General features: G+C 42.4%; 1 protein-coding gene across 2 annotated transcripts; it reads right to left on the bottom strand.

Annotated features, from left to right (window-relative positions):
• Positions 1-1,063: 1,063 nt before the first annotated feature.
• Positions 1,064-25,831, bottom strand: plpp2b (phospholipid phosphatase 2b). 2 transcript variants are annotated; one of them, XM_015971405.3, is made up of 7 exons: positions 25,688-25,831; positions 25,508-25,587; positions 6,187-6,338; positions 5,848-6,110; positions 4,748-4,805; positions 2,856-3,032; positions 1,064-1,441 (listed from the first exon to the last, which is right to left on the bottom strand). In XM_015971405.3, exons 2-7 carry the CDS (start codon positions 25,566-25,568, stop codon positions 1,283-1,285), a joined length of 870 nt encoding a protein of 289 aa, XP_015826891.3. In that variant the 5' UTR covers positions 25,569-25,587; positions 25,688-25,831; the 3' UTR covers positions 1,064-1,282. The 2 variants fall into 2 exon arrangements, with proteins under 2 accessions (XP_015826891.3, XP_054608388.2); XM_054752413.2 differs by having other exon boundaries at positions 25,508-25,789.
• Positions 25,832-26,403: the final 572 nt, after the last annotated feature.

Here is a 26,403-nt window from a genome sequence, read left to right as displayed (position 1 = left end):
TTAAAAATGAAATAAATGCTAAATAAAAATCTTTCACAAATTCTTTTGCTGACAAAGTATTTGTGGCTCATAGTGGCAAGCATGATTGCACAAAAACTTCAACAATTCCAGCCTCGTCAAAATTAATATATACATTTTAAATTAAAAAAAAATAAATTATTTTTAAATGGTTATTTTGTTTTTATTTTGTGAAATAAAACATTATAATAAAAAAAATGGCAGCCAAATTGCTAAATATTTCATATAGTGGTAGCAGAGGAATAAAATGTGAGCTTCATTCATGGATGATTTTTACTTCTGCAGTCAGTTTTCACACCGTTCAAAGAAATCATTTTAAACTATTACAATTAAAATGATGGTTTATTAAAAAGAGCTTGCATTAATCAGGAGTTAAAGTAAATGGTCATCATCTAGTTTCAGATTATTTGAGCACAAGCCTGTCAGAGATGTGAATGAGTATAGAGGGTAGCTCTAACGAACGCTGCTCGTTAACAAATGGTGCTCATGTTTGAACTCTGACCCGTGTGCTCGTGCAACATCCCTCCTCTCTGGTGTGTAGCCAGTTTAAGGTGCACTAAAATCCTTCACACCAACATTCATGACTGTGCGACTCTCCTTTTCTAACACAACTTCTAACAATTTGCATTATTTTTATACAAAATTGACAAACATGAGCTTCATTGGATTAAGAAAAATCATTTGCTGCTACTTCAATCTTGCTGTCAAACAGGATTTCAATGCTTTTATCTCATATTTTCTGGTTGCTACTGCCACTATCACGTCATAAAGCTAAACTCCGACTCATTAAATATAACAGATCACACAAATTCTGCCAAAAAGGAAGAAAATACTGCTATGTTTCTTTTCCTGACTTTAGAGGAGAAAAGTGACAGAAAAGGCATGGATGTTCCACATTTAGGTAGAGACTCCTTCCTATCCCACGGCTTTAAGCCAAAGGAAGTCATCATCGTGTCTTTGAGAGGGGGAGGTTTGATGTGACCCCCTCAGTCAGTCCAGTGGAGCAGGTGGGGTGTGAGTGGCTGAAACAGAGGAAAGAAGCCTTGCAGGCCAAAAGCTGAAGAATCCGGCTCCTTCCCTAAGCAAATAGAACCAGAGGGGAGATATTTCTAAGAAATTGTAACAGTTCCAGCATAGGACTCAGCCTGCTGAGTCGAAGGACCCAGGTTTGCCTCTTGAGTGAAACACAGCAGACTGAGAGGTCTTAGCTCCGGCACTGGAACTGATCACACAGGTTTGGGGTTCTGCAGGTTGCAGCCAAGCATCACAAAGTGCCAGGATTGTTGCGGAAGTTGTAATGGTTCCCGTGCTCCACGTCCGTGATCTGCAGGTTTGGCTTCCTTCCCGACTCCTCGCCATCGACCGCGTCCGACTTTGTGCAACGGGGAGGACGCTTCTTTAAAAAATCTGACACAAAGCGAACCTGAAAAAAAAAAGGACAGGAAAAAGAGTGGGTTACATGTAAGGGATATGGAGGATGTAAGGGCAGGGCTGGAAACTGTGATTACACATGTCTGGTGAGGTTTATGCACAGATGTTAAATAACACACTTATTCACACTCACATGTGAGCGGAACACACAGAGAGTTGGAACAAACCTTGTAGGCTATTAAACCCCGCCTCGAAGGGGCTATTATGGCTTACAGCACACCGAAGACCAAAGCCGTCAACTTAGGACCTAATTAATCACACACACAAACACGCACGTACATATGTACGTGCACGAACCCACACAAAGTTTCCACCGGGAACTTCTGACAGCGGTTCAGTCAAAACAGGGAAGTGGCCAGAACAATAAAGGAGCCCAGCTGGATGAAGTTGAGAATGGACATGTTGGCAGCTCTGAGTTTGTGAGTGTAACCCCAAACCCTTCATGCTGCCGTGTTACACTTTACCAACTCTCTGTTAAAGATGAAAAAATAAACGGTGGTGCGCTTTGAAGGGAGTATCACTAACAGCAAGATTTCCATTAAATGTAATTTTGATGTTGGCGACTGTCTCACCCATGTTTGCTTTTCCAAAACGATGGATTCAAAAGTTAAGATGATTCAAATTGCACAAGGCTGAGGTCACTTCACAAAAAGATCAACTGACAAAATGTCAGAGTGTTTTAACCCTTTGATGCATAATGGTCACTACAGTGGACAGGTATTCAAAATTAGTATTTATTTATTTTTGCTATTAAGCACAGCTGTTGAAGACTTTATTGCATTTGAGCCCCTCCATTTGTACTTCAGTAAGCCAAGCCAACATATTTCATGTTGTGAAAAGACAACTACATTGTTTAAAAATGGAATGCACAATATCAACTTCCGTATTACTGGGGTTCTTTTTAAAATGTTTTTCTTATTTTTTATATTCTCCCTGTGATTTATTGATTTTTAACTGTTAGTTCTAGGAATTTTGTTGTTTTTCCTTTTTATCTTTTATCTCTGTTCTACTTGACGGTCTGATGCCGGTTTAATTAACTAACATTTTTAGTGTACAGCGCCTTGTTTGGTTGTAATGCCTTGTTGAATGCGCTTTATAAATAAAACGGTATGGTATGGGTATGGTATGTTCAGAATGCACGCTGTACACTGAGGTGGACATGTAATAAATTATTTGTAAATTATAAAAATTTACTAAAAATATTTGTTGAAATTTGTATCATTCACACCTAAAGATGAATGAAAACAAATGTTACAAAAATCATGGTTGAAGATTTCATAATTCATGCATCAAAGGGTTAAATAACCGAGGAGTTTATACCAAATGAAAGAGGTCTTTGGTGGATGTGTGAACCGTCATCTGATGGGATCAGGAGTGGTTTGAAGGTCGTTGTCTTAGAGACTCACATTGAGTACAGCAACAAGGGCTCCCTGCAGCAGCCCCACCAGCACATCGCTCCAGTGGTGCTTGTAATCAGAGACTCGGGTGTAGCCCACATATACGGCGAAGGCCACCAGGAAGAACTGGATGGTAGGTCGGAGAAGTCTGGCCCACTTAGCCGCAAGTCTGGCCTGCACATAAAGCTGTGATTGGAGACAGAAATAAAAAAAGGGCTGTTAGCAAAACTGGACAACAAAAAACACACGGCCACACAAAAAATTCCCTAAAACAACAGATTCAACTAAAAAAGTGACTTCATACCTAATTCAAAATCCCCAAATTGACTATAAACAGTGTTGGGCAAAACAGTAATTTATTTCCAGTATGAGTGAATAAACTCCTGAGTGTTCCATTTTAAAATAGAACTAAATGCCAAAAAGTTTTATGAATCTGGCAAAAGCATAAATGTCCCAAAGTTTCCTCTCAGCTGCTTTTGAAGGTGCGATAACTGGCATGACACCTGCGTCCCTCTGCCATGCTTCACACTGCAGCGCACTTAAAACGACCCAAAGCTTGAAATCACAGCTTAGCTTAGTTTGTTTGCAGTTTTTGCCAAACAAAACATTACAGAGTTAAATATTGATGTAATTCAACAGAAGCTGGAGTTCGCCTGTCTGTCCTTTGAGCTGAAATCTGCTGGCTAGCTGGGTTTTACACACGGATATTAAAGTTTCAGGGCTAAAACAGACACAGATGTTGTTGTATAGACCAGTTATAACCAATCAGTGTACTATTACTTACAGTAGATGGTGAACAGAATTATCTGTTTAACTAATGCAGCTAATTAGCTAATATTGATTTTGTCCATTTAAAGATATGGTTCAATCACTTAACAGTGCATTTGGAGTGGTCTCTAGTAGGAATGAATGCCTTGTAAGTCGTAATCTGGGGCTAAACGCTCAGGTGAGCCTGTTTGAGGATGGAGAATTCAGCTGGAGCAGAAAGCAGCTTCAGGCTGCTGGATTTGGATTCTTCTTTCCTGATATTTGGACATCTCACCTCTGATTGGCTAATGGAAATGTGACTCTACCACTGACTTGCTACACAAATGTTTTATCTCCACAATTAACATAAGCCTGGAGAAGTTCTGCTGTGTGGTGAAGTCGCTAACACTAACGGTTAGCTTCTACTAGCCGAGACGCTCTCTGCCGTTTCCTGGATGCTAAACCAACAACAGCCTTCCCCATCGTGAGTCAGGATGATGCTGTCAGGCTTTTCTAATCCTAGAGCTTCACAGTCTATTTTCAGATTTTCTATTATCAGAAGCAAATGCGTCTTTTACACTTGATCAAGAAAAATGAGACACCTCTAATTAATTACAAGAGATGTTTCATAATCTAGTTTATACCTCTTAGTATAAAAGTTCCCCTGGATTTTTGAAACATAATCTTATCGGACATGTTTCAACATTGCTGTGAAATGGGCAGTATGTGCTAAACTAAAAGTTCTGAATTTGTAAAATTAGATAAGTGTGTTTAAATTGTTTTTGGTGTCTGCATGAGTAGCTCTTTGCTTTCTTCCTGAATCTTGAAACCAAGGTCATACTGGTCGCCATAGAAATGACACCGACTGCCTGACTCATCCGAGACAGAACACTGCTTTGAAAAAAGGCTGCAGAAGCTTCAAGATCACATTTGTCCACTGAGCCCTTCTCTGGTCCTTCTTCATGTCCACAAGCTTAAAATGGCTCTGTAGGTGTTTTCTTCTCAACAACTGGCCCTTGGTTACAGTTTCTAACGCACAAGGCTGTCCTCTCATGGACCTATCAGGAGACTGTCATGCTAGACACAAACTGAGATTTTTGTGTTTCAACTGCACACAGAGATGCAATGTTTTAAAGACTCAAAGCTGTGCTTACCGCCAGGAAGAGCATGCAGTACATTCCAAAAGAGGAATGACCGGAGTAGAAGGACAATCTGTGAAAAGGAAACAAACAGGATACTTATTTATTTACATACCTTTAGAAATGGATGAAATCCCACCATCTCCAACTCAACCTCTCTAAAACTGAACTACTTGTCATCCCAGCAAAACCATCCATACAGCACAATATCTCAATCCAGAATGACTTCCAATCTCTGGCTCCTTCAAAGGCAGTTCGAAATCTGGGTGTTGTGATTGATGAACACCTGACCTTTAAAGATCATGTTGCCTCTGTTGCTCGTTCATGCCGCTTTGCGCTGTATAACATACGAAAGATCCGACCATACCTAACACAACATGCCGCCCAGCTCCTGGTGCAATCTACTGTCATCTCCCGCCTCGATTACTGCAATGCCCTTCTAACTGGTCTTCCAGCCTGTACTGTGAGACCTCTTCAAATGGTCCAGAACGCAGTGGCACGTCTGGTCTTCGATCAGCCAAATAGAGCACACGTCACCCCTCTGTTCATTGAGCTCCACTGGCTACCGCTAGCAGCACGCATCAAATTCAAATTGCTAACACTAGCATACAAAGTCCGAGCTGGTACGGCTCCCATCTACCTGAATCCTCTTGTAAAGTCTTACATCTCGGCCCGGCCGCTCCGGTCATCACAGGATCGTCGGCTAGCAGTGCCTACACCACGCTCAGGACAATCCAGACTCTTTTCATGCATCGTTCCACAAATGTGGAATGACCTTCCAAGCACTACCAGAGCCGCGGCTTCCTTTTCAATTTTCAAGAAACTCCTGAATACCCTGCTCTCCACAGAGCATCTTCTTAACTAGCACCTTGCCTGCACCCATCCCCCCCTCTACCGTCCACTCCTTGTTCCCTACTCTCCATGACTGATGTCAATGTTGTTGTTGTTATTGTTGTTGTTAGCCTCAAGGGCAATATGGCGATTATCACTGGTAAGTCGCTTTGGACAAAAGCATATGCTAAATACATAAACATAAACATAAAAACTGTCAAACATTGCCATGAGCCATCTTTTGCACAGATTTGTAGCTGTCGATTGCACATGTCTTCTCCTACCTTGACTCTGTGACGTCAGATAAACTGCCCGTGCAGTTGATCACCTGCATGTACCCTGAGCAGAGCTTTGGGGCACACACGGCCATGAAGTTAGGCCTCGGACGGCCAATTGTGTACTTGGCGAGGTCGGTCAGCGACTGGCTGACACTGGCTCCAAACAAGAAGGTGCCCACCACCTTGTAGAGCGCAGCAACGTACTGATTGAAGTGCGAATTTGAGTAAATTCTCTTTCTGTAGACAAGGTAAGCCTCTCCAGATGAGATCTAGGAGGGAAAAAAAACCACTTATCTGTTTACACACTTTTATTTTCAGAAAGAATTTAAGAATGGAGATACTTACAATGATAATAATGCAGGAGATGGTGATGGCTGCCAGCGTGCCGTGGGTGATGGTGTCTGGCTTCAGGGGGTACATGATGCTCTGGTCATCACAATAAACCCCCCTCTGATATGGTTTGGACACAATAGTCAGAATTATGGAGGGCAGCGACGCTGAAACAGAAACAAACCAGCAGGTTGGCCGGGACGACTCAAGATATTTGAAAAAGATGAAATATGAGTAAAAGAAATGCATGCATCCATCAGTAGCACTGGTGTTTTGGTTGCAGTAAAAAAAACTAGAAAAATACCATATTTGCCTGTTTATTTAAAAGTCTTCAGACATTACATCACCTCCTGCTCTGAGCTGGTAGTGAAAACATTTCTCTAAGGAATCTGTTCCACTGCTGCAAGACTTCAAACTATAAAAAAGCCCAGAAATATAAAACAACAACGACAACAAAAAGATATAAGTGTCAGCAAGAGACAATAAAAACCAAACTGTGGGAAATGGTTCTCAGAATTATAGTTTTTTCATCAATTCTTTTGCAAAACACATTCAAGACTGTTAACGTTGTAGAGTCCGGATCACTAAAAACAAGTCAGAGTTTCAAACTGAGGCTGAACGAAATGATGATGTCCTTGACTTGTTTGGAGACATCGACCCAAAAAGAAGTACACAAAGTTCTTTCTGTTCGAGTTCATCTAGATAAGCAAATGTCATTTTTGTTTTCTTTTACAAAAGAAAAAAAACACAAAGATGAAAAAAGTCGGACACTGTAGCAAGAAAAATATGCACAAGTTCACGATTCCTTTCTGTTTTTCACCATCACGATCTATTCCAGCTGCTGGAAATTACAACTGCTCTGCAGGCTGTCCATCACCGTGTCCCCCCTCCAGGCGACGGCACGGACCTGCAGAGTTGGACTTGAGACGGATCCAAGCAGCCTGTAGGAGGAAAGCCTCATCCCCACTACGACTAAACCAGAAGTGATTTACCCGCCTTTGGGCTTTTCAGAAGCAAGCGTGGGTTCATGTTCACAAACACGAGGAGTTTCCACATATTTTCTGAAAATGTATCTGTGTGAATTCTCATTTTAAATAGTTGTTTGTTTGAAGAGGAGGCACATCTTCCAACTGGGATGTCATTTTTGTGTGAAAAGAGGAAAACATTGTGATGAAAATCTGTGATTTGCAGCCCTGGTGAGGAATGTGCTCTCCACCCTCATATCAACTATTCAGTCTTGGGACCCCTGTGGAAATGCCAACCAGCTGCAGACTAAATGCAAGAAAAACAGATACAGAAAATCACCGAGCCAACTTCATAAGTGTGCTCGCCAATGATATTACATTTCTGCGTAAATCAGTGGTGCACCGCTCCCATTATTATTTCAAACATAATGTCTGCAGCTGAATTCCCGAAAGATTTTCAGCGAGACTGGATGATATGAGCGTAAAAGGAAAATACTCAACAACACAGTTATTCCATTTCATATGACGGATGAGGTCAACATGTTTATTGTAAATAAAAGTTGAAGTTCTGATTAATAGTTTGTAGGTGGAAATTAGCATTAGCTGGGCTGGTAAAATGAAATTAGGTGCACCCCACTAGTGAAAAAAACCACGATTGCATGTGAAGAAAGAAATACAGATCTGACATACCTCTGCTTCTGTCTGGCACATTACTTCAGGTCAGCTGACCTTCTGTCTATCAGTTGGCTTGTTTATCAAATGCCTTCTGCAGTTGTAGGTTATAAGTGTGCATGAATGTGATAAAACTGCTGAGATACAAGGCTGTTTGGCTTAGTGAATCAAACCAACTTCTTTAGTATCCTTACAGCCTCAACTGTACTAACCTATGACAAGCCTTAATTTACAAAAGCCTTCACAATAAAAGATGCACTGAAATGAAAACCTCTCAAAACATTTGAAGGGGGTTTAGATGACATTTAGTTCCACCAATGAAGAAGAATCTGAATCAGGGTTTAATTGCCAGATGTGCGAGAATGAGAATCACAACATTAGGAAATTGCTGCAGTACTTGGTACAAGAAAAAATAAAAGATAAGCAAAAATTAGAATTAAGAAATGAACAATGAAACGATAATAATATAGGGTGGGAAGAAGAAAAAGAAGAATAAGAATTGGGAGGTTTGATTACTTTTCTAAGTGATCTGATTTACCATGGCAAAATTATTTGCAAAGAACATCAACAGGTTTCTCAATTTTATGCAGTAGGGGGTCCCAAGTTGGTTTGTAGCATCTTAGACTTCTTCACCGGAGGAAATAATGTCTTGATTTGGAGCATGCACCCGCACAAATGAAACATCAGTGTCCACTACCTTGTTTATGTTATGTTTATGTTTATGTATTTAGCAGACGCTTTTGTCCAAAGCGACTTACAAGTGATAATCGGCATGTTGCCCTTGAGGCTAACAATAACAATAACAACAACTTGACGTCAATCATGGAGAGGAGGGAACAAAGGAGTGGACGGTAGAGGGGGGGACAGGTGCAGGGAGGGTGCTAGTTAAGAAGATGCTCTCTGAAGAGCAGGGTCTTCAGGAGTTTCCTGAAAATTGAAAAAGGAAGCCGCTGTTCTGGTAGTGCTTGCAAGGTCATTCCACATTTGTGGAACGATGCATGAGAAGAGTCTGGATTGTCCTGAGCGTGGTGTAGGCACTGCTAGCCGACGATCCTGTGATGACCGGAGCGGCCGGGCCGAGATGTAAGCATTTGCAAGAGGATTCAGGTAGATGGGAGCCGTACCATCTCGGACTTTGTATGCTAGTGTTAGCAATTTGAATTTGATGCGTGCTGCTAGCGGTAGCCAGTGGAGCTCAATGAACAGAGGGGTGACGTGTGCTCTATTTGGCTGATCGAAGACCAGACACGCCGCTGCGTTATGGACCATTTGAAGAGGTCTCACAGTACAGGCTGGAAGACCAGTTAGAAGGGCATTGCAGTAATCGAGGCGGGAGATGACAGTAGATTGCACCAGGAGCTGGGTGGCATGTTGTGTTAGGTATGGTCGGATCTTTCGTATGTTATACAGCACAAAGCGGCATGAACGAGCAACAGAGGTAACATGATCTTAAAAGGTCAGGTGTTCATCAATCACAACACCCAGATTTCGAACTGCCTTTGAAGGAGCCAGAGATAGGAAGTCATTCTGGATTGATATATTGTGCTGTATGGATGGTTTTGCTGGGATGACAAGTAGTTCAGTTTTAGAGAGGTTGAGTTGAAGATGGTGGGATTTCATCCATTTTGATATGTCAGAGAGAGACAGTTCGATATTCGTGCAGAGACAGTGTGGTCGTCCGGTGGAAATGACAGATAGAGCTGGGTGTCGTCTGCATAGCATTGGTAGGAGAAGCCATGTGATCGAATGATCTCACCCAGTGAGGTTGTCACGCTGCCCCCTTCACAACCCTCGACATCCTCCGGGGGAGGACCACACACCCACTCAGGCCAACCGAACTCCACTACCCAGCATTCCCAGCGTCAGTCTTCCGGCCCACGTCACCCGCCACATCTACATAAGGAAGTACAGCTCAATGCCAAACCACTCAGTCATCGTTCTAACCGAACTGTGCTCCGAGTTCCGACCCGATCCAACCCGATGACTCAGCCCGTTCTGACCAGATCAGCCCGTGCTACTCACCCTGCCGACTCAAAGTATGTCAGCTTGTTACCTTTTGGAGCCGCCGTGCTCTCCAGTCATTATACGGTTTGACTCCTAGAACAAACCACGTGTCAATCTGCCCGGCGTCAGTCACTCCGTGCTTGGGTTTAAAAACACGCTACATCCCGAACTCTTGCTCCGGTTCAGCTCAGCTCGAGTCAGGCCTCACAGAGGTGGTGTATATGGCAAAGAGAAGAGGTCCTAGTACAGAGCCCTGGGGGACTCCTGTGGCAAGATGATGCACGGTAAAGGATTGTCCAAGCCAAGATACACTGAATGATCGTCCTGTGAGGTACAATTCAAACCAGGCATGTGCTTTCTCTGTGATGCCCTTGGTAGAGAGTGTGGACAAAAGGAAGCCTTGGTTGACAGTGTCAAATGCAGCCGATAAGTCGAAGAGGATAAGCACTGAGGATTTGGCAGTCGCTCTAGCTTCTTTTGCCAGCGGGAAGGTCCCTTTTAAAACTTCTTCAGGAATTTTCTAGTTATTGTTATTATAGTAGTTATTGCACATTTTTAAAGGTATGGATCACTCGTTTAATCAATACATTTGCAGTGCCTTGTAGGCAGAATTCAGGGCACAAAAAAGCCCACAAAACACTGTCTTAGCAGGCCAAGTCTGCAACATCGCAGTTGAGCTGTCCCCTCGGATTGGATTGGATAACAGCAACTCTACCACTGACTTGTTACAAGGATATTTTATGACCACTAATACAAGCCAGGAGGACCTCGACCATGAAGATGCTAATGCTAACAGTTAGCTTAACTAGTCGAGATGTTCTCTGCTGTTTCCTGGACTTAACAACAGCTTTCCCTGTTGCGAGTCACGATCGCTGAGTCCATAAATGTTATTTCACAGTGTGATGACAATCTGTGAGATTTTCAAACCATCTATTTTCTACCAGAAGCTAATGCAGGAGATAGGTGTAGGAGACTATTTTCATGTTCAACTTGCATGAAAAACTAATCAGAAAAAATAAATATTAAGAAAAAAATATTTTTCACTCAACCACACCTTTAACACATGGTTAACTGACAAGAAAGATTATCCACACAATAATCTTTAAACAACATATTTAAGTTTTATTCCTAAATACTATGACTATTGACAAAGACTTGAGATCAAGCCAACAGAAACAGAATATGTTGGCTTGATCTCTTGTATCTGGAACAATGAGATTTTGTGAGAAACTTGATCGTGTTTCTGGGCCTTTCCTACGCTACACGAGACTAACACGATCATTCTTTAGCAACAAACCAACAGCAGACATTTAGTTTTACTCACAACCAGAAGACAAAGGCAGCAGTTAAACACTGATGAGACTCTGCTGACAACATAAACAATAGAACTCAATAAAATAAATACAACTGGACTCTGACTCCAAGAACAACCCAACCTCAGAGGAACTGGACTTAGATGAGACAAACAAGAGGACAGCCCGCAAATGAGACACCAATGAGACACAAAGGCAAGGTAGGTAGAGTAACTGGGATCAAACTGGCAACCCTCCACTTACTGGACAACCTAGTCCACCTTCTGAGCCCCTGAGTCCATTTATATGTATACATGTACAGGCAGAGCAAACACCTGTTGATGGGTTTTGACTGCTGTTCATTTTTAGCAGCTGCCAGGTGCAAACAGCTGTATGACAGGCACGCGCATGCCGTAGATTACCACCAAACACACAAAACCCAGTTTGCACATCTACCAGCCATGTCGGGACGTGGAACCCTGGGATTATAATTTCCACTGATTTTCCAGTTAACACCACAAAATTGTGTTTTCAGTAACCACAACACAATTAACGATCCTGTCTGCAGTGTTTAACCAGCCTCCTGTTTGAAGTGCCACAGGCGAACAGCTTGATATGGATTTACAGATGTGGCTTTTGGGTGGCAGCGCCTGCATCGCGCTTCCAGCTGCTGGATTTCTTCTCAGACCAAGGACGGAGACATATTCTGAAAAATGATGCAATGACATAAACGGTGTAGCTGTAAAACCTGCAGGCTCTTGTGAAATTTTAAAGAATAGTGTTAAATAAAACCTAATCTGATATTATGAATAAATAATAAGCTAATAAACATATCAGCAAAGATATTTTGTTGTTCCGCCACATGGCAACAGCCAAAGGATTTATCAACAAATTTAGTATTAAAAACAAAATAAAACTTTTTTTCTAGTTGTTCTTTCAAAGAATACGTTCAAACAATTTGGTCAGATGTAGAAATTTTTATTTGTTCTAAATTGGGAATAAGAGTTCAGAATAATCTTTTTGACTACATGTTATGTCACGAACTATCGAATACTGTAAATTTTATTTGCCAATGATGGTAGAGCATCTGTCCTATTGATACTCTACCTCAGTGCAGCATTTGATACAGTGGACCACAACATACTCCTCGACAGGCTCACAAACTGGGTGGGGCTATCAGGCACAGTCCTTGCCTGGGCTATGTTGTCTCTATTGGGGATCACAAATCAAAGCTGATCACCATGACATGTGGGGTCCCCCAAGGCTCAATTCTAGGACCGCTACTCTTCAATCTCTACATGCTCCCCCTGGGCCAGGTCGTACTTAATAACAACATCGCCTATCATAGCTATGCTGATGACACCCAGATCTACCTAACCTTATCACCTAGTGACTGTCGTCCACTGGACTCCCTCTGTCAGTGTCTAAAGCAAGTAAACGACTGGCTGCAGTCAAACTTCCTTCAACTAAACAAAGAAAAGACTAAAGTTATTGTCTTTGGCAACAAGAAGGTTAGGATGGATGTTGTTGTTCAGCTGGACTCCAAGGGAATAAAGACAAAGACCCAGGTTAGAAATCTTGGTGTTATTATTGACTCAGACCTGAGCTTCTCTAGACATATTAAGGCTATAACTAAATCAGCGTTTTATCACCTTCATTAAATATCAAGAGTCCGAGGTCTCATGTCCAGACCAGACTTAGAGAAACGTATTCATGCTTTTATTTCTAGTCAGCTGGAATATTGCAATGGTCTCCTAACTGGTCTTTCCAAAAAAACCTGTGAAGCAACTGCAGCTTGTTCAGAATGCTGCTGCTAGAGTCTTAACAAGAATTAAGAGAATGGAGCACATTACTCCTGTTCTTAGATCTTTACACTGGTTACCAGTAAACTACAAAATAGATTTCAAAGTGCTCCTACTAGTTTATAAATCACTCAATGGCATTGGACCAAAATACGTGTCAGATCTCCTTCCAGGAGCTCTGAGATCATTAGGAAACAATCAGCTGGTAGAACCTCGGGTCAGAACCAAACAGGATGAAGATGCTTTTAGCTACTATGCTGCTCACATATGGAATCAGCTTCCCCAGAACCTCAGATCTGCCCCAACTCTAGTGTTGTTCAAAACAAAACTTAAAGCCCTAATGTACTCATCAGCCTTTGAATGAATTGTTTCTTATGCTGCGTTGTCTCCACTGTAATCTGTGATGTAATTGCTCTACCTTAATTCTGTCTTTTCCTTTTAGCTCTAAACTATAATTTTATCTGTGTATATTTTTAGTTTGTGTTCTCCTGTTTATTGTTATGCCATTTAATTCATTTGTAAAGCACATAGAATTGCCCCATTGTTTGAAATGTGCTACATAAATATCAGATCAGACAGAATTGCCTTTAAAATAATTTAGGTCATGTTTGTGAATAAACTCTGGACTAAAAGAGTTTGAATTATTTTTTAAAGGCAACCCCCCCAATTTAAATATTTAAATGCATCCAGATGTTAAAAGTAAAGGTGAGTGAAAAATGGCCCTGTTTCAGCGTCTGCAGTGATGCGGACGCTGAGCCGATCTGTCGTGGTGAAGAGGGAGCTGAGCCAGAAAGCCAGGCTCTCGATTTACCGGTCGATCTACTTCCCAATCCTCACCTATGGTCATGAGCTTTGGGTAACGACCGAAAGAACAAGATCGCGGATACAAGCGGCCGAAATGAGTTTCCTCCGTAGGGTGGCCGGGCTCAGCCTTAGAGATAGTGTGAGGAGCTCGGACATTCGGGAGGGACTCGGAGTAGAACCGCTGCTCCTCTGGATCGAAAGGAGTCAGATGAGGTGGTTTGGGCATCTGGTCAGGATGCCTCCTGGATGCCTCCCTGGGGAGGTGTTTCGGGCATGTCCTGCCGGCAGGAGGCCCCCGGGTCGACCCAGGACACGTTGGAGAGGTTACATCTCCAATCTGGTCTGGGAACGCCTTGGGGTCCTGCCGGAGGAGCTGGTGGAGAAGACCGGGGAGAGGACGGTCTGGAGCTCCCTACTTGGGATGCTGCCCCCGCGACCCGGACCCGGATAAGCGCAGGAAGAAGACGACGATGAAAAATGGCCCAATACGTCAAATACCTAAAAGTGTGATTTGGATAGATACTATCTGAATATTTGCATTCCTATGAAAACAATTTTTTCTTGCATAAGCTTTGCATGGAAAATCCGTATTTGTTGTTATTTCAGGTGACAAGGACAAGGTAACTAATCTGTTTCTACTCCACATAGTCTTCGGTCATCCTGGACCAATTTCTATTTAATACCTCTGAGAATGTTTGTGTTTACATTGTAAATAAGCTAAAACTTTAGCCTGGGAAGGAAACAGTTGTTTGACCTGATATTAAATCAGCGAATTTTAAAAGGTTTGTGTAAGTGTGGCCAGCATGGGCTGGCGTTTGTTCAACTACAGCATGGTAAATGTCAGCACAAAGCTACAGAAGTGAGTGAGTTTTACTTTAAATGCTCAACGGAGCAGAGCCATTCATCACAGCAAAGTGGCAGAAATATAAAACTTCAAAGACAGGAACAGCCAAAACTAAAACGTGCTGTATTTTTCTACATAATGAGCTCACAAGAGCCTAAATACCTTAAATATATGTTTGCCTAGTAAGCCATATGCTAATGGATCGTACAACTTACTAAGGTCTCTTAACAAAACATGGATTTTGCCAGTTTCCCACACAGTTTATGGATGGAGTGAAGTCAGGGCATCTGGCTGTAAAAGATCCTCTCCGGGCTCATTAAGAAGCTTTTAATTTTCATTTCTGCGTTTGTTCATAAAGCGTTGATTCAGTTGACGTCTAAATTCTACTTGTAAGTCAATAAAAAACATTTGGATGAAATAAAAAGATGATGTAAAGAGTTTTGACTGGATTATCGGTACGCCCTGAGCTGTGTGTGTGTGTGTGTGTGTGTGTGTGTGTGTGTGTGTGTGTGTGTGTGTGTGTGTGTGTGTGTGTGTGTGTGTGTGTGTGTGTGTGTGTGTGTGTGTGTGTGTGTGTGTGTGTGTGTGAGTGTGTCATGAGTATAGCCTCCTAGGATAATATCTAGCAAGAAACAAACAAGCCAGTCTCTTGAAAAGCAGGCATACACAGATCGCAGACAGAAATAGACGACCAGCACACAAAATAAGCCTCTGGCACACCACGAGACAATCCCACAACCCAAACTGACATCTCCGAGGAGCTGCTTCCACTTAAAGACAGACTGTCTCGGACTCAGGCTGAACTCAGACATCCACAGCTGAATTTTTAGCCTAGAAAAAAAAAAAGAGCTTTAAAATACATGTCCACGGAGGTGCAGAGGATAGGGGCAAAAGCTTCATTTTAGACTCCAGATTTGATGAACTAAAGGTGGATGCCTTTCTCTATTTGGAATGTTTCCAGACAGCTAATCTACAGGAAGCCAACCTGAAAACTTTAATAGGGCCTGTTTGAAGTAGGAGGATGCAGCCTTCCTGTTGCACATTTAGGAAGGCCCATTTTAAAGGCTTTGCAACCACTTTTTGGAAAGCTACGGCTTCTTTCTGCTGGCTGTAAATCAACGTTCATCCTCCCCGGCACCTCGCTCAAAATAGAAGTGCAATAGAAAAACACAGGAAGGGAAGAAGAATGACAGAAAAGCAAGTGATCATAATCAGAGAGGCTTTAAGAATGTGCTTTTTATACTTTCAGAGTAATCAATCCTTCCCTGCAACTTTTTCTTCCTCATTCATTTCAATGCAGCTGCTTCTAAAAACGTTCCCCTCTGTTGTAAATGTAGACGCATCAATGAGTGAAGCTTTATTTAGCTGACAAATGTGCAATTATGCATTTGGACCACAATCTGAGCCGGGCTGAGAGTCACATCCTCACTCTGTTTAGCCGTTTGTCCTCTTCCTCTCGTCTATTATTCCATTTGCCAAGCCATGTTCATCTGGACGTTGCTGCAGCGGTTTCCTCTGACATAACCTACTGCACCTGCAGAACCGTGCAGATGGACAATTACTCTCCTCAACTTGAAAAAAAAAACATAGTCTGGGTTTTCACTCTTGTGTGTGTGTGTGTGTGTGTGTGTGTGTGTGTGTGTGTGTGTGTGTGTGGTGTGTGTGTGTGTGTGTGTGTGTGTGTGTGTGTGTGTGTGTGTGTGTGTGTGTGTGTGTGTGTGTGTGGTGTGTGTGTGTGTGTGTGTGTGTGTGTGTGTGTGTGTGTGTGTGTGTGTGTGTGTGTGTGTGTGTGTGTGTGTGTGTGTGTGTGTCATTCTCATGCCCCTGGGCTGCCCTACTTGGTCTAAAACCTTCCTTCGGGGTCACAGCTGGAACATTTGTCCCTCCATCAAATTCCTTCCACTCTCATTTCCTGCCTTTTCAGCGTGAAGGTCACTGAACCAGTTTCCTCTTTCTGTTTTGTTTCCTGCCAATCTTTTCCTTTTGCTTCCAACTCCCTTTCCCGCATTTCAAGTTAAAAAAACGACTGTTTTTACTCTTCATTAAATCATTTGGCCCAACCGTATCGTTTCTACCACCGATTCTCGACGTTAAGGCATTCTTTTGTTTTTGTAAATAGTTCTGACGTCCCTTGCAACAGAAACAAGTTCTGTCAACGGAACCAGGTGATGGTACAGATCTTAAAAATTTGCCAATAATAAAAACATCTAACCCCTCCCTCTTTCTAGCTGTCTTGCACCAAGCCACACTGACTAATATGGAAGGTATGTGCTGAGCCTTCAACCTTGGCCAGTATTGGCCTCTGGAATTCCAGTTCACAGGAAGAACGCCCAGTTTTACCAGTCACACTAAATCCTGCTGCTGCTGCTGCGGCCCATTCTTTATTTGTAATCCCTCTGTTTCACTCCGTCCATCACTTACGCATGCTTAGGCTCAAGCAGAGCAGAAGGAGACGAGGTTGTGGACAAGCTGCTAAATCTGGGTCAGCTTTCAAAGAGTCTGGGTTTGGAGGGGATCAAAGGAGTGGGCCACACAGGTTTTAACCTGTACCAGAAAGTTCTGCAAGAGGACTTAAAAGTCAGGGAAGTCCTCTCAAAAACGTCTAAATGTGCTCCTGACAATAGCACTGGATATGTCTTTTCTCATATTCACTTACAAAAATAAATCATGTCCAAAATCAACCTTTTTCTATTTTTAAATATGGAGTATGTATAATATATATATATATATATATATATATATATATATATATATATATATATATATATATAGATAGATAGATAGATATGTCATCTATCTATCTATCTATCTATCTATCTATATATATATATATATATATATATATATATATAATCTGACCCAATATCTTTAACCTAATCCTACAAAGAATTCTGCAGACAGTAGAGCTGAAACTCAAAAAATTAGAATATGGTACAAAAGTTAATTTCTGTCCGTAATGCAACTAAAAAGGTGAAACTAATATATGAGAGACTCCTTACATGCAAAGCCAGATATTTCAAGCATGCATTTGTTATAATTGTGATGATTAAGGCTTACAGCTGATGAAACCCCACATTCAGAACCTCAGACAATCAGCTCCAGACTCAAAGTGCCACACTCTAATCAGCTAATGAATCCAAAACACCTGCAAAGGGTTCTTGAGCGGTTCTTGAGCCTTATGGTCTGTGGTGTGAATCCTTCTCAGGCCCAATCTCAATACTCGCATTTACACCCTTGCGCCCTTCATTGCGCGATGCCGACCAGAGGTGCGAGTGTGTAAGAAGTTGATCACGCCCCTTTTGCACCCTTGATCCGCACATCACCCAAGTCCGCAGCGATGTGGACTTGGGTGATGTGTATTACCCACAATCCATTTGTCTCATGTTCTTTTTCTGAAAATATGTGTTTTCTAATTAAAGTAGTTCATTTTAGATTGATTAGTTGATGCTCTGAATGTTTTAGACAAAGCAGCAGTGAATGTAATTTTTTTTTTCAAATAATTGGTTGGTTGTTTGAAAGTTGTTAATAAAGTTGTATTTTTAAGTATCACAGTGACCAACATCCTGGCATGCTTTGTGGTCAATGATGAAATGCTCCCTATATCAATTTGGCAATTATGTGCACACTTGTGTACTATGCACTCGAAGCCTTACTGCGCACTTTCTCCAAGTGCACTTTGCTGAAGACCACAGGGCACAGTGCGAGTATTGGGATTGGGCCTCAGACTTCTGCGATGCACCATGATGTTGCTCAGTGTGAAAAAAGTAAAATAATTGGGGTTCTCTCAAGTATTTTGTGTATTTTAACAAACCCATCATAACATCTGATAAGTCTAATGCAGATAAAGATTTCTGTGTAGTTACAAATGTAGTGGCGATGCTCTGGTCATTCAGACAGAAACAGAGAGTACAGTAAAAGAAACATGAAACAAGCAAACTCAGAAATTCACCAATAAAAGAGTTTTTCCTCAGGAGGCATACAAACAAAGTCATTTTGCATCATTACATTTCCTTTGCATTTAGTTTTGATACTTTTATTTTAAAACCTTTCCATTTCTAGCTAAATGACACGCGACACAGAACATCTAAAAAACAAACAAACAAGAAAATAAAACCTTCAGCCAAAATATTTCTCTCTTGTTTGCCAGAGGTGAGCTGTGGTCAGTTTGATGCAATCTGCATCATCACAGCTAGGTGGCACTAAATCCCACAGAATGCTCCTTGGATCCTACCAGTTGTTGTGCTTCGGTTTTATTGTGACATTGTTCTCCCGTGTTTATTATCCAGCTGTTTCCTGTCATGAACTGATGCGATCTGTTAAACAAACAAAAAAGATCTGCTTCCATCTTACTCTGTTATTACTGCATTAACACAGCAGAGGAATAACCAGCGGGAAAACAAAGGTCTACACTAAGCTACCACTGTTCCTTTTTTGATGTTCATGTTTATCTTTACCCAAACTGACTTACACTTCTGGAGATACTGCTGCACTGGAGTTACTCGACATGGGCTACGGGAGGAGACCGGAGAGTCTGGAGAAAACCAACACGACCTTCTGTAGCCGTTGATGATTCAGACAGGCAAAAGAGCTAGTGCTGCTACAGTCGTGTGTGTGTGTGTGTGTGTGTGTGTGTGTGTGTGTGTGTGTGTGTGTGTGTGTGTGTGTGTGTGCGTGCGTGCGTGTGCGTGTGTGTGTGTCCAACTGGTATCCTGGAATTCACTGACTGAAATCAGTAATGGAAAGATCACAGTGCTTCCTCCTACATGCCATGATAAGTCGAACATCAACATCTGATAACTGACTTCTTATACAGATGGCACTTCAGTCACAACATCAAAGTTTTTAATGCATTTTGAAAAGAAAAAAAAAGATAAAAATGATAGGATATTTTAAGCCAGGCTCCAAAACTAAAAAGTATCATGCTTTTTAATCTAATCAAATTTATTACTAGCTTCTATTGCCGATACTGATGTGGATGTGTAGAGGTCGGGGTCAGCCAATGGCCGATTTGTGCTGCCGATTTTTTAACCGATTTTTATGGACAATATCTAAACATTTTCCACCTATTTGCATGCTAAAATGTCACGAATAGCAACAGTGGGTGCGCAAATTTCTGAACTCTGAATTTATCCAACTCTGGAATCTTAATTTTGAGCTGAAATCAAACAAAAATAAACACATCAATAAAATGACCAAGTATTAAATATAAAACTGTCGAATATAAGGAAATGTCAGCTGACAATAACTTTTAGAGCATTTATTTTTAGAGGCTGCTCGTGGGTGTGCCTGACTTTAAACTGGCACTACTAAAAAGGTATATCAGCAGTGTACAATATATCGGCCAACTCAAACATCGGTCTATCTCTACTTTGAGAAAGATTGTTCCCAAAATTGACAGAGCTAAATACTTTCCCACAGCTTGTTTGTTCAAGGCTCTGTTTCCGTGACGCTGCTCTCCTGAGGAAAACCATTCCCATCACGCATCTTCACTGAGAACACGGAGACAATCAATCTCATCCCCAACAAAGCCACAAGAGACGCTCAGCAGCTCCCGGGAGACGCTCCAACCCTGCGTCACCATCTGACAAACAACACCAACACAAAGCCCAGTCTAATGAGAGAGAAAAGGTGGGACTAAATCATCGTTTTTGTCTTTTATAGAACGTTCTTTAGTTTCGGGTCAAGAGTGATTTTTCATTCCTTCTGAAACAATCTGAGATCAGACTCTACACATCAGTCAATTTCATACAAAAGGTTTACAAACAACAAATATCTAAAAGCGGCCTAGCTGCAGCTGCAATTATCTTTTATGCAATGCCCTGCAAAAAAAAACAACAAAAACAAGCAATTTTTTTGTCTGCAACTAGGTTTGTACATTCCAAAAGAGCTGTGTAGCGCTGGAGGAATGTGTTGACTCATTCATTTTACTGACGGCAGCACCTGAGTCACGCAGCAGTCTGCAACTTCTCCACCTGTGGGTTAAAGCTGGGCAGGGAGAGGTTAAAGCCTTGGTGCTCTGAGCCAACACCCACTGCCTATCTGAGTGTGGATTACACAAATGGGAGGTGAGGAGGAGGAAATAAACATTATAATGAAAGAAGAGCCAGGAGAGAAAACGCAAACGAGCTCACGGTGACTGACAGCTTCACGGCAGAACCAACTGGTCAATATTTAACTAAAGCTTGGTGTGTTGCAGTGAAGAAAAGAGAAGAAGGAGGCACGACTATTAGTGTGACATCAGTAGTTGTGAGTTTGACCTGGGCAGGGCGGGGTGGCACTCCAGAGGAATCACCCTGTTATTGTGGCTGTTGTGGCTGGAATGATTCAATAAACGCTGGATTTAATCTGTAAAGGTCTGATACATAATTCAATTTAAATGGTTCCAGCAAGCAGACAGAAACCATCTGAACTCTGTTTATGTTAATGGTCAGAGTAATTACTAGCTCTGTCCTGCAGTTATTCCCCAGCTGAGGAAACCTCGTATAAGCTTGAGGTTGGCTTGAAGATAATATTTGGAGGGGTGACGTGGGTGGTAAGAGGGATGCAAAAGGGTGGGATGCTGCAAAGCCAGACCGAACTGACCAAAGCAACCCAACCCAGACATTAACCCCAGAACTGGGCGACCCAAAACATGTGTGGATGTCATAACACCGTCACCCCCACCTCCAGAAGATAAAACAGTTTAAGGAAATGGAGAATAAACAATTAAATCTCGTTTAAAGAAAAGAAAACCTGAAGCATCATCGAGAAAGAGAAATGATTAAAAACTTTTGCACAACCCCGTCTGTCAGGCAGTTGGAAGTTTCGACACAGAAAAGCAGAGTTTGAACCCAAAGTGGCACATTCCACACAAGCACATTCCCACTGAGGCCTAGTCCACACGTAGCCGGGTTTTTTAAAAAACGAATATCCGCCCCTCCAAAAACTTGCATCCACACCACCTTGTTTAAAAAAAAACTCTGTCCACACATACCCGGATAAATACGTTGTTAAGGACATGTCAGACCTGTAGGCGGCAGTACTTCCCCCGTTCTTAACCTCGTCCTTCGTCTGCGGTCTTCCGCAAGGAGCAGTAATTCCACTTGCAAAAACAAACAAGCAAAAAGCGCTTGGACAATTGATAAAGCGAGCGCAGCTCTGAGGGCATCCATGCTGTCGGCTAGTGTAAACACAGGTCGCACACGTGATGTCAGCATTTTTTGTCGCGGAAGGTGACGTTGCGGACCTTAAAACTCCGGTTTTGTCCGTCCACACGCAGACACCCAAAACGGAAAAAACACAGATCTTCACTTTGGCCGGAGTTTTTAAAAAGATTCGTTTTCGTGTGAAAAAAACTCCGCTTTCGTGTGGATGACAGGCCAAAACGTAGAAAAATATCTACGTTTTGGCAGATCCCCGGCTACGTGTGGACAGGGCCTGAGACTGGCTTAGGAAATCACCCCGCTGCTGTTGAGCTGTTGATAAGTCCTGAAATGATTCACGTAACAACATTCCTAATTTTGCTTCTAAACAGACCAACATTATTGTGTAGTTTTAAATTGATTTTGACCATCTGAGGGCAATTTTGTTACGAAGAAACAGGAATATAATCCACCAAAGACCCGATACAGGACCTGAAGATGCATCATCCTTTAGTTCAATAATGTATGACAGCTTTCCATCTGATGACTTTTTGGCAATCACTTTGGTGCTAAAATAAATATTTTTTTGGGCTAAACTTTGTTTTCTTTGGCCTTTAGTTTCAACCAGTGCTTAAAATATCCTGGACTGGGTTGGGGATGGGCCATACAGGTGTGGGAAGTGCCTCTGTGGACAGATGATGTTTACCTGCAGACGGTAATTTTTTTCCCGGGTAAATTTAAGATTACGACTGATAAATGGCCTGAAAAAGTACAGGTATGCTGAGAGGTCACATTTTAAAGTGCTGTGGGTACCACACGTGCTCTGGGTGCCAGATCAGCTTGTTTGATGTCACACTAAATAATTGGCTGGACATTGGCACCTTCATTTAGAACACATAGGTCAGAGTCATAGCGGCCAGATGCGGCCAGATGCGGCCCGCGGAGCATTTTTATGTGGCCCGCGAGATAAATATCAAAAATATATTAAAACTGGCCCACTGGCCGATTTTACCGCAAAGACTACAACTCCCATGATGCTTTGCGGCGCCAGCACGGAGCAGACGCGCCCCCTCCTTTGTGTTTTTTCAGTGCCGAGGCAGTCAGAGGTAGTTGGGTGTCTGCAGCTCCGCTGTCTCGGACAAACTACACTCCTCTCACTCAGCGCCGAGTTCACTCAGCTGTTTTCTGACGTTGAAGCCCAGAAACGGAGATTCTAGCCGCTCAGTAATGTGTTCACGACTGAAAGAGAAAGTTTTCAAACTAACTTCCAGACAGAGCTGATATAACTCCAGCGAGCAGCGACACGCTCAAACCAGCATGACTCTGTGGCTGCTGTCGTGTTTCCTCCACGACACACAACAACGTGGTCAAGCTGCTCAGACATGTTCATCAGCACAAACCTATGTGAGCACCTGTTGTCATCTAATTTTGTCATTATTATGATGAAGATGAACAAAACAACAGGAGTCTCCTCCTCAGCTCAGATCCATGATGCAGGTATCTAGCTGGAACAGGTGAGCATCACAGTAAACCAGCGGAGCAAACTGAGCTTTAAATATGTTGGTTTTATGCTCTTTTTCTGCTCCAAAAAATGAAAGTTAACAGGTGAGATGTTGCATTTTCATTTAAGATAAAATGATTTTTTTATTTTGTTGTTGGCCCGTGAGAAAAGATTTAACCTGCAGTAAACAGGAAGTGGAAAGGCTGCAGATAGATGAATAGAATAGAAAATCCCTTTATTGTTCCTCAGTGGGGAAAGCTAGATGTCACAGCAGCGATGACACTTATTACAGGAGAAAAAAGGAGAATAAAAAATAAGAAAAATGAATAAACAAGAAAACATAAATCCTGAATAGATTTTAAAAATGCTGATTATACCACAAGTAATGAATACCACTGATGCCTTTATTTAAAACTGACTTGCTCGTGTGTAATTTGGTTATTCCACATTCAGTGTTAATGCAGAAATAAGTTTGTTTCCAAATTTAAAGGTTCAAAATTGCATACATGTTGATAAAGAAAACGTGCAAATTTACCGTCACTTTTTCAAAAAAATATTAAGTTTGGCCCTCGACTCCGTCCCAGATTTTCATTTCGGCCCCTTGTGAGTTTGAGTTTGACACCCCTGATTTAGAAGATTTTGGTTGGTCTGTGAGCACCAGTGGCGGCTGGTGAAATAATTTTTGGGTGGTGCGGATTTTTGTAAGTCAGTTTTCAGATGCACTAACCACTTATCACCACTAGGGCGTGCCAAAGTCTCATTCTTATTCATCACACTATTTTAAAAGATTAAATTAAAGCTAAATTACAATGTGTTTTCAGTTAGTTTAAATGTGTGATCCCTGTCTGAACCCAGGCTTTATCTGTGCCAGGCAGCTCAAAGAGGAGGCAGCAGAAACTTACGCCGGGGACACACCGGCTGCGGAAGCGCCTAGAAAATGGGGCCGCCTTCATTCGGCGCCCTTGTTAAGCTATTCTACAGACCACATGGGCCGCCGAAGCGCCGCGAATCGCCTCGCGCCGGCGCTCCAGCCCGCGCCGTGCAGCGATCATTTCGGCGTCTGCTCTATTTTTTCGCGAGCCGCGGGTGAATCGCGTCAATTCTGGCAGGAAGTCAAACCTAGACATAAGAGGCAGGCTGGTAAATTTAACAAAATAAAGCATTTCAAAATAAAAATCCGCAATAGTCAAATGTGTTCGTAATCAGACACTGCAGAAAAAACACACGAACACACACACATCGAACTTGCGAGCGTGTGTGATCACTTGAAGGGGTGTGTGGTTTTGGGTGTCTTTTTTCCGGGGCAAACAGGACAGAGAGGCAGAAAGTCTGAGGCAAGCAGTTAAGATGGATGACTTTAAATTAATTATGGAAGTTGAGAAACACAAGGAGCTGTACGACCCCCGAAAAACATGATTGTTTACGTACCCATATCGGAAGAAACTGCTAGGATACAGCTGCAGAATTGTTGCGGGTTCCATAAGATTCAACGGGCAGAATCAACTGGTTCATACCATAGGTTCTCACACACACACACACACACACACACACACACACACACACACACACACACACACACACACACACACACACACACACACACACACACACACACACAAACGTAGAGGAAAAGAGCTGAGAAAAGGCAGAGAGGAAATGGAGGACACCAAGTGTTTAAAAGAAAAACTACAGCAAGGCCGCAGCATGCCTCGACTGGGGCGCGTCTGATCTGAACTGAGGAGCGGCGAGCAGCGGCCGAATTTCGTGAGCGATTCGCTTCTCGGCGCTTCGCAGCTTCCGCGGCCAGTGTGTCCCCGGCGTTATCTGGCCCTGACCAATAGCTCATCTGCCCGGTGAGAATGATTCCTGTTTCTCCTAACTGAGGTTGTTCAGTCCATCTTTTTAAAACGGAAACTCACATCAAAAAGATCTAAACTAGCCCTTTAAATACCTTGAGTTGAGTCTGGGCTTAACCATTAATGAGGGATCCAGTTGCAGACAAAATATTTCAGACATCGGTGAATATTCGGGTTCCACACACGCGTATCATATTCCCATAAACAAACATCCAACTTCCCGAGGTTCTGTTTGGTCACGTGCAGTCTCTGCTGCAGAGATCTGCAGAGATAAAGACACAAGACTCTCTCCAAAAGCTACAGAGATTTCCCAAACTAAACATTTCTTTAACTTTGCTAAAAGGCCGTTTCCACTGTGAGTCGTGATGAGGCAGAGTGAACTTACAAAGATGACCAGTGGCCTCCTGATAACTCCATGCACAGATAAAAGCGCAGCAAATGCTGACGTAGATTAATATGGAGTTCAAAAACTCACCAACAAGAACGCACAGCACATCCATCAGCACGTATAACTTCTTCTTCATCAGGTCGTTCATCTTTCCCGTTTATTACTCGCTGAACATGAGAAAGAATCTTATTTTTTTTAGGAGCGTAACCATCAAGTCCATCGGTGTTGGTTCACATTGACATGAAAGAGAAAGTTGTGCTAAATAACCTGCAGAACGGGTTCTTCCGGGATCCTCTTCTCTCTACCTGAGCTGACATCGAAAGCTTGACGTTCCTGAAACTACAGCGATCAAAAGATTTCGAGCAGAAACGCAGCGCTCCTTCCTCTGAGGTCCTGCGCCCCTCAGTGCGCAGTTTACAGCTCTGAAGCAGATTCTCCAGTTTCTCCGCTCAGGAGGATCCAGCTCGTCTCCAGTCTCACACACCCTCCACCCCTGGTCCCTCCTCCTGACTTTCTCCTCCTCCGTGCTCCCCTTTGGATCTGGAATCACCACTGGTGTTGACGCACAGGCGCGTAAAAGAGCGCAAACGAGTCTGTTCTCTGCCTGATTTTTTCCTTAATTATTCGAAGAAGAAATAAACAAATCTACACGGTGATATTAAAATAATGACACTAAACAAAAACCACAAATACATTTGAAGGAACCAAAATTAAAGTAAATGTTATAGCTGTTGTCAATGGCTCAATAGGGTTTCCATGGTAACCTCACATCCTTCTCAGTCCTTGACAGCAGATCTAACAAGAGTCTGAAAGGAAATGAAAAGAAAGCCTCTAGAAATGTTGCAGCACAAAAACTAGAAGTTTGTTTGAAAAACGTCTAGGATTGTGTGCATCCGAGCTTTCAAAGGTTTTCGTCGATGTGACAAAAAGATCAATCACTTTCAGTCTTGGGGAGAATAGTTGAGCTCTGCGCATTAAGGAGG

This window comes from Nothobranchius furzeri, chromosome 8 (genome assembly GCF_043380555.1).
Source record: "Nothobranchius furzeri strain GRZ-AD chromosome 8, NfurGRZ-RIMD1, whole genome shotgun sequence".
Taxonomy (NCBI): domain Eukaryota; kingdom Metazoa; phylum Chordata; class Actinopteri; order Cyprinodontiformes; family Nothobranchiidae; genus Nothobranchius; species Nothobranchius furzeri.
This window is presented reverse-complemented; position numbering and strand designations above follow the sequence as displayed.

What these genes read in the sequence shown, in the direction of transcription:
- plpp2b (XM_015971405.3), bottom strand. Translation starts at nt 25,568, where the DNA reads ATGAACGACCTGATGAAGAAGAAGTTATACGTGCTGATGGATGTGCTG. An exon ending in TCTCCTGCATTATTATCATT is followed by an intron (nt 6,111 to 6,186) that starts GTAAGTATCTCC and finishes TTTCCCTCCTAG; the next exon opens with ATCTCATCTGGAGAGGCTTA. An exon ending in CCCTTGTTGCTGTACTCAAT is followed by an intron (nt 1,442 to 2,855) that starts GTGAGTCTCTAA and finishes TTTTTTTTTCAG; the next exon opens with GTTCGCTTTGTGTCAGATTT.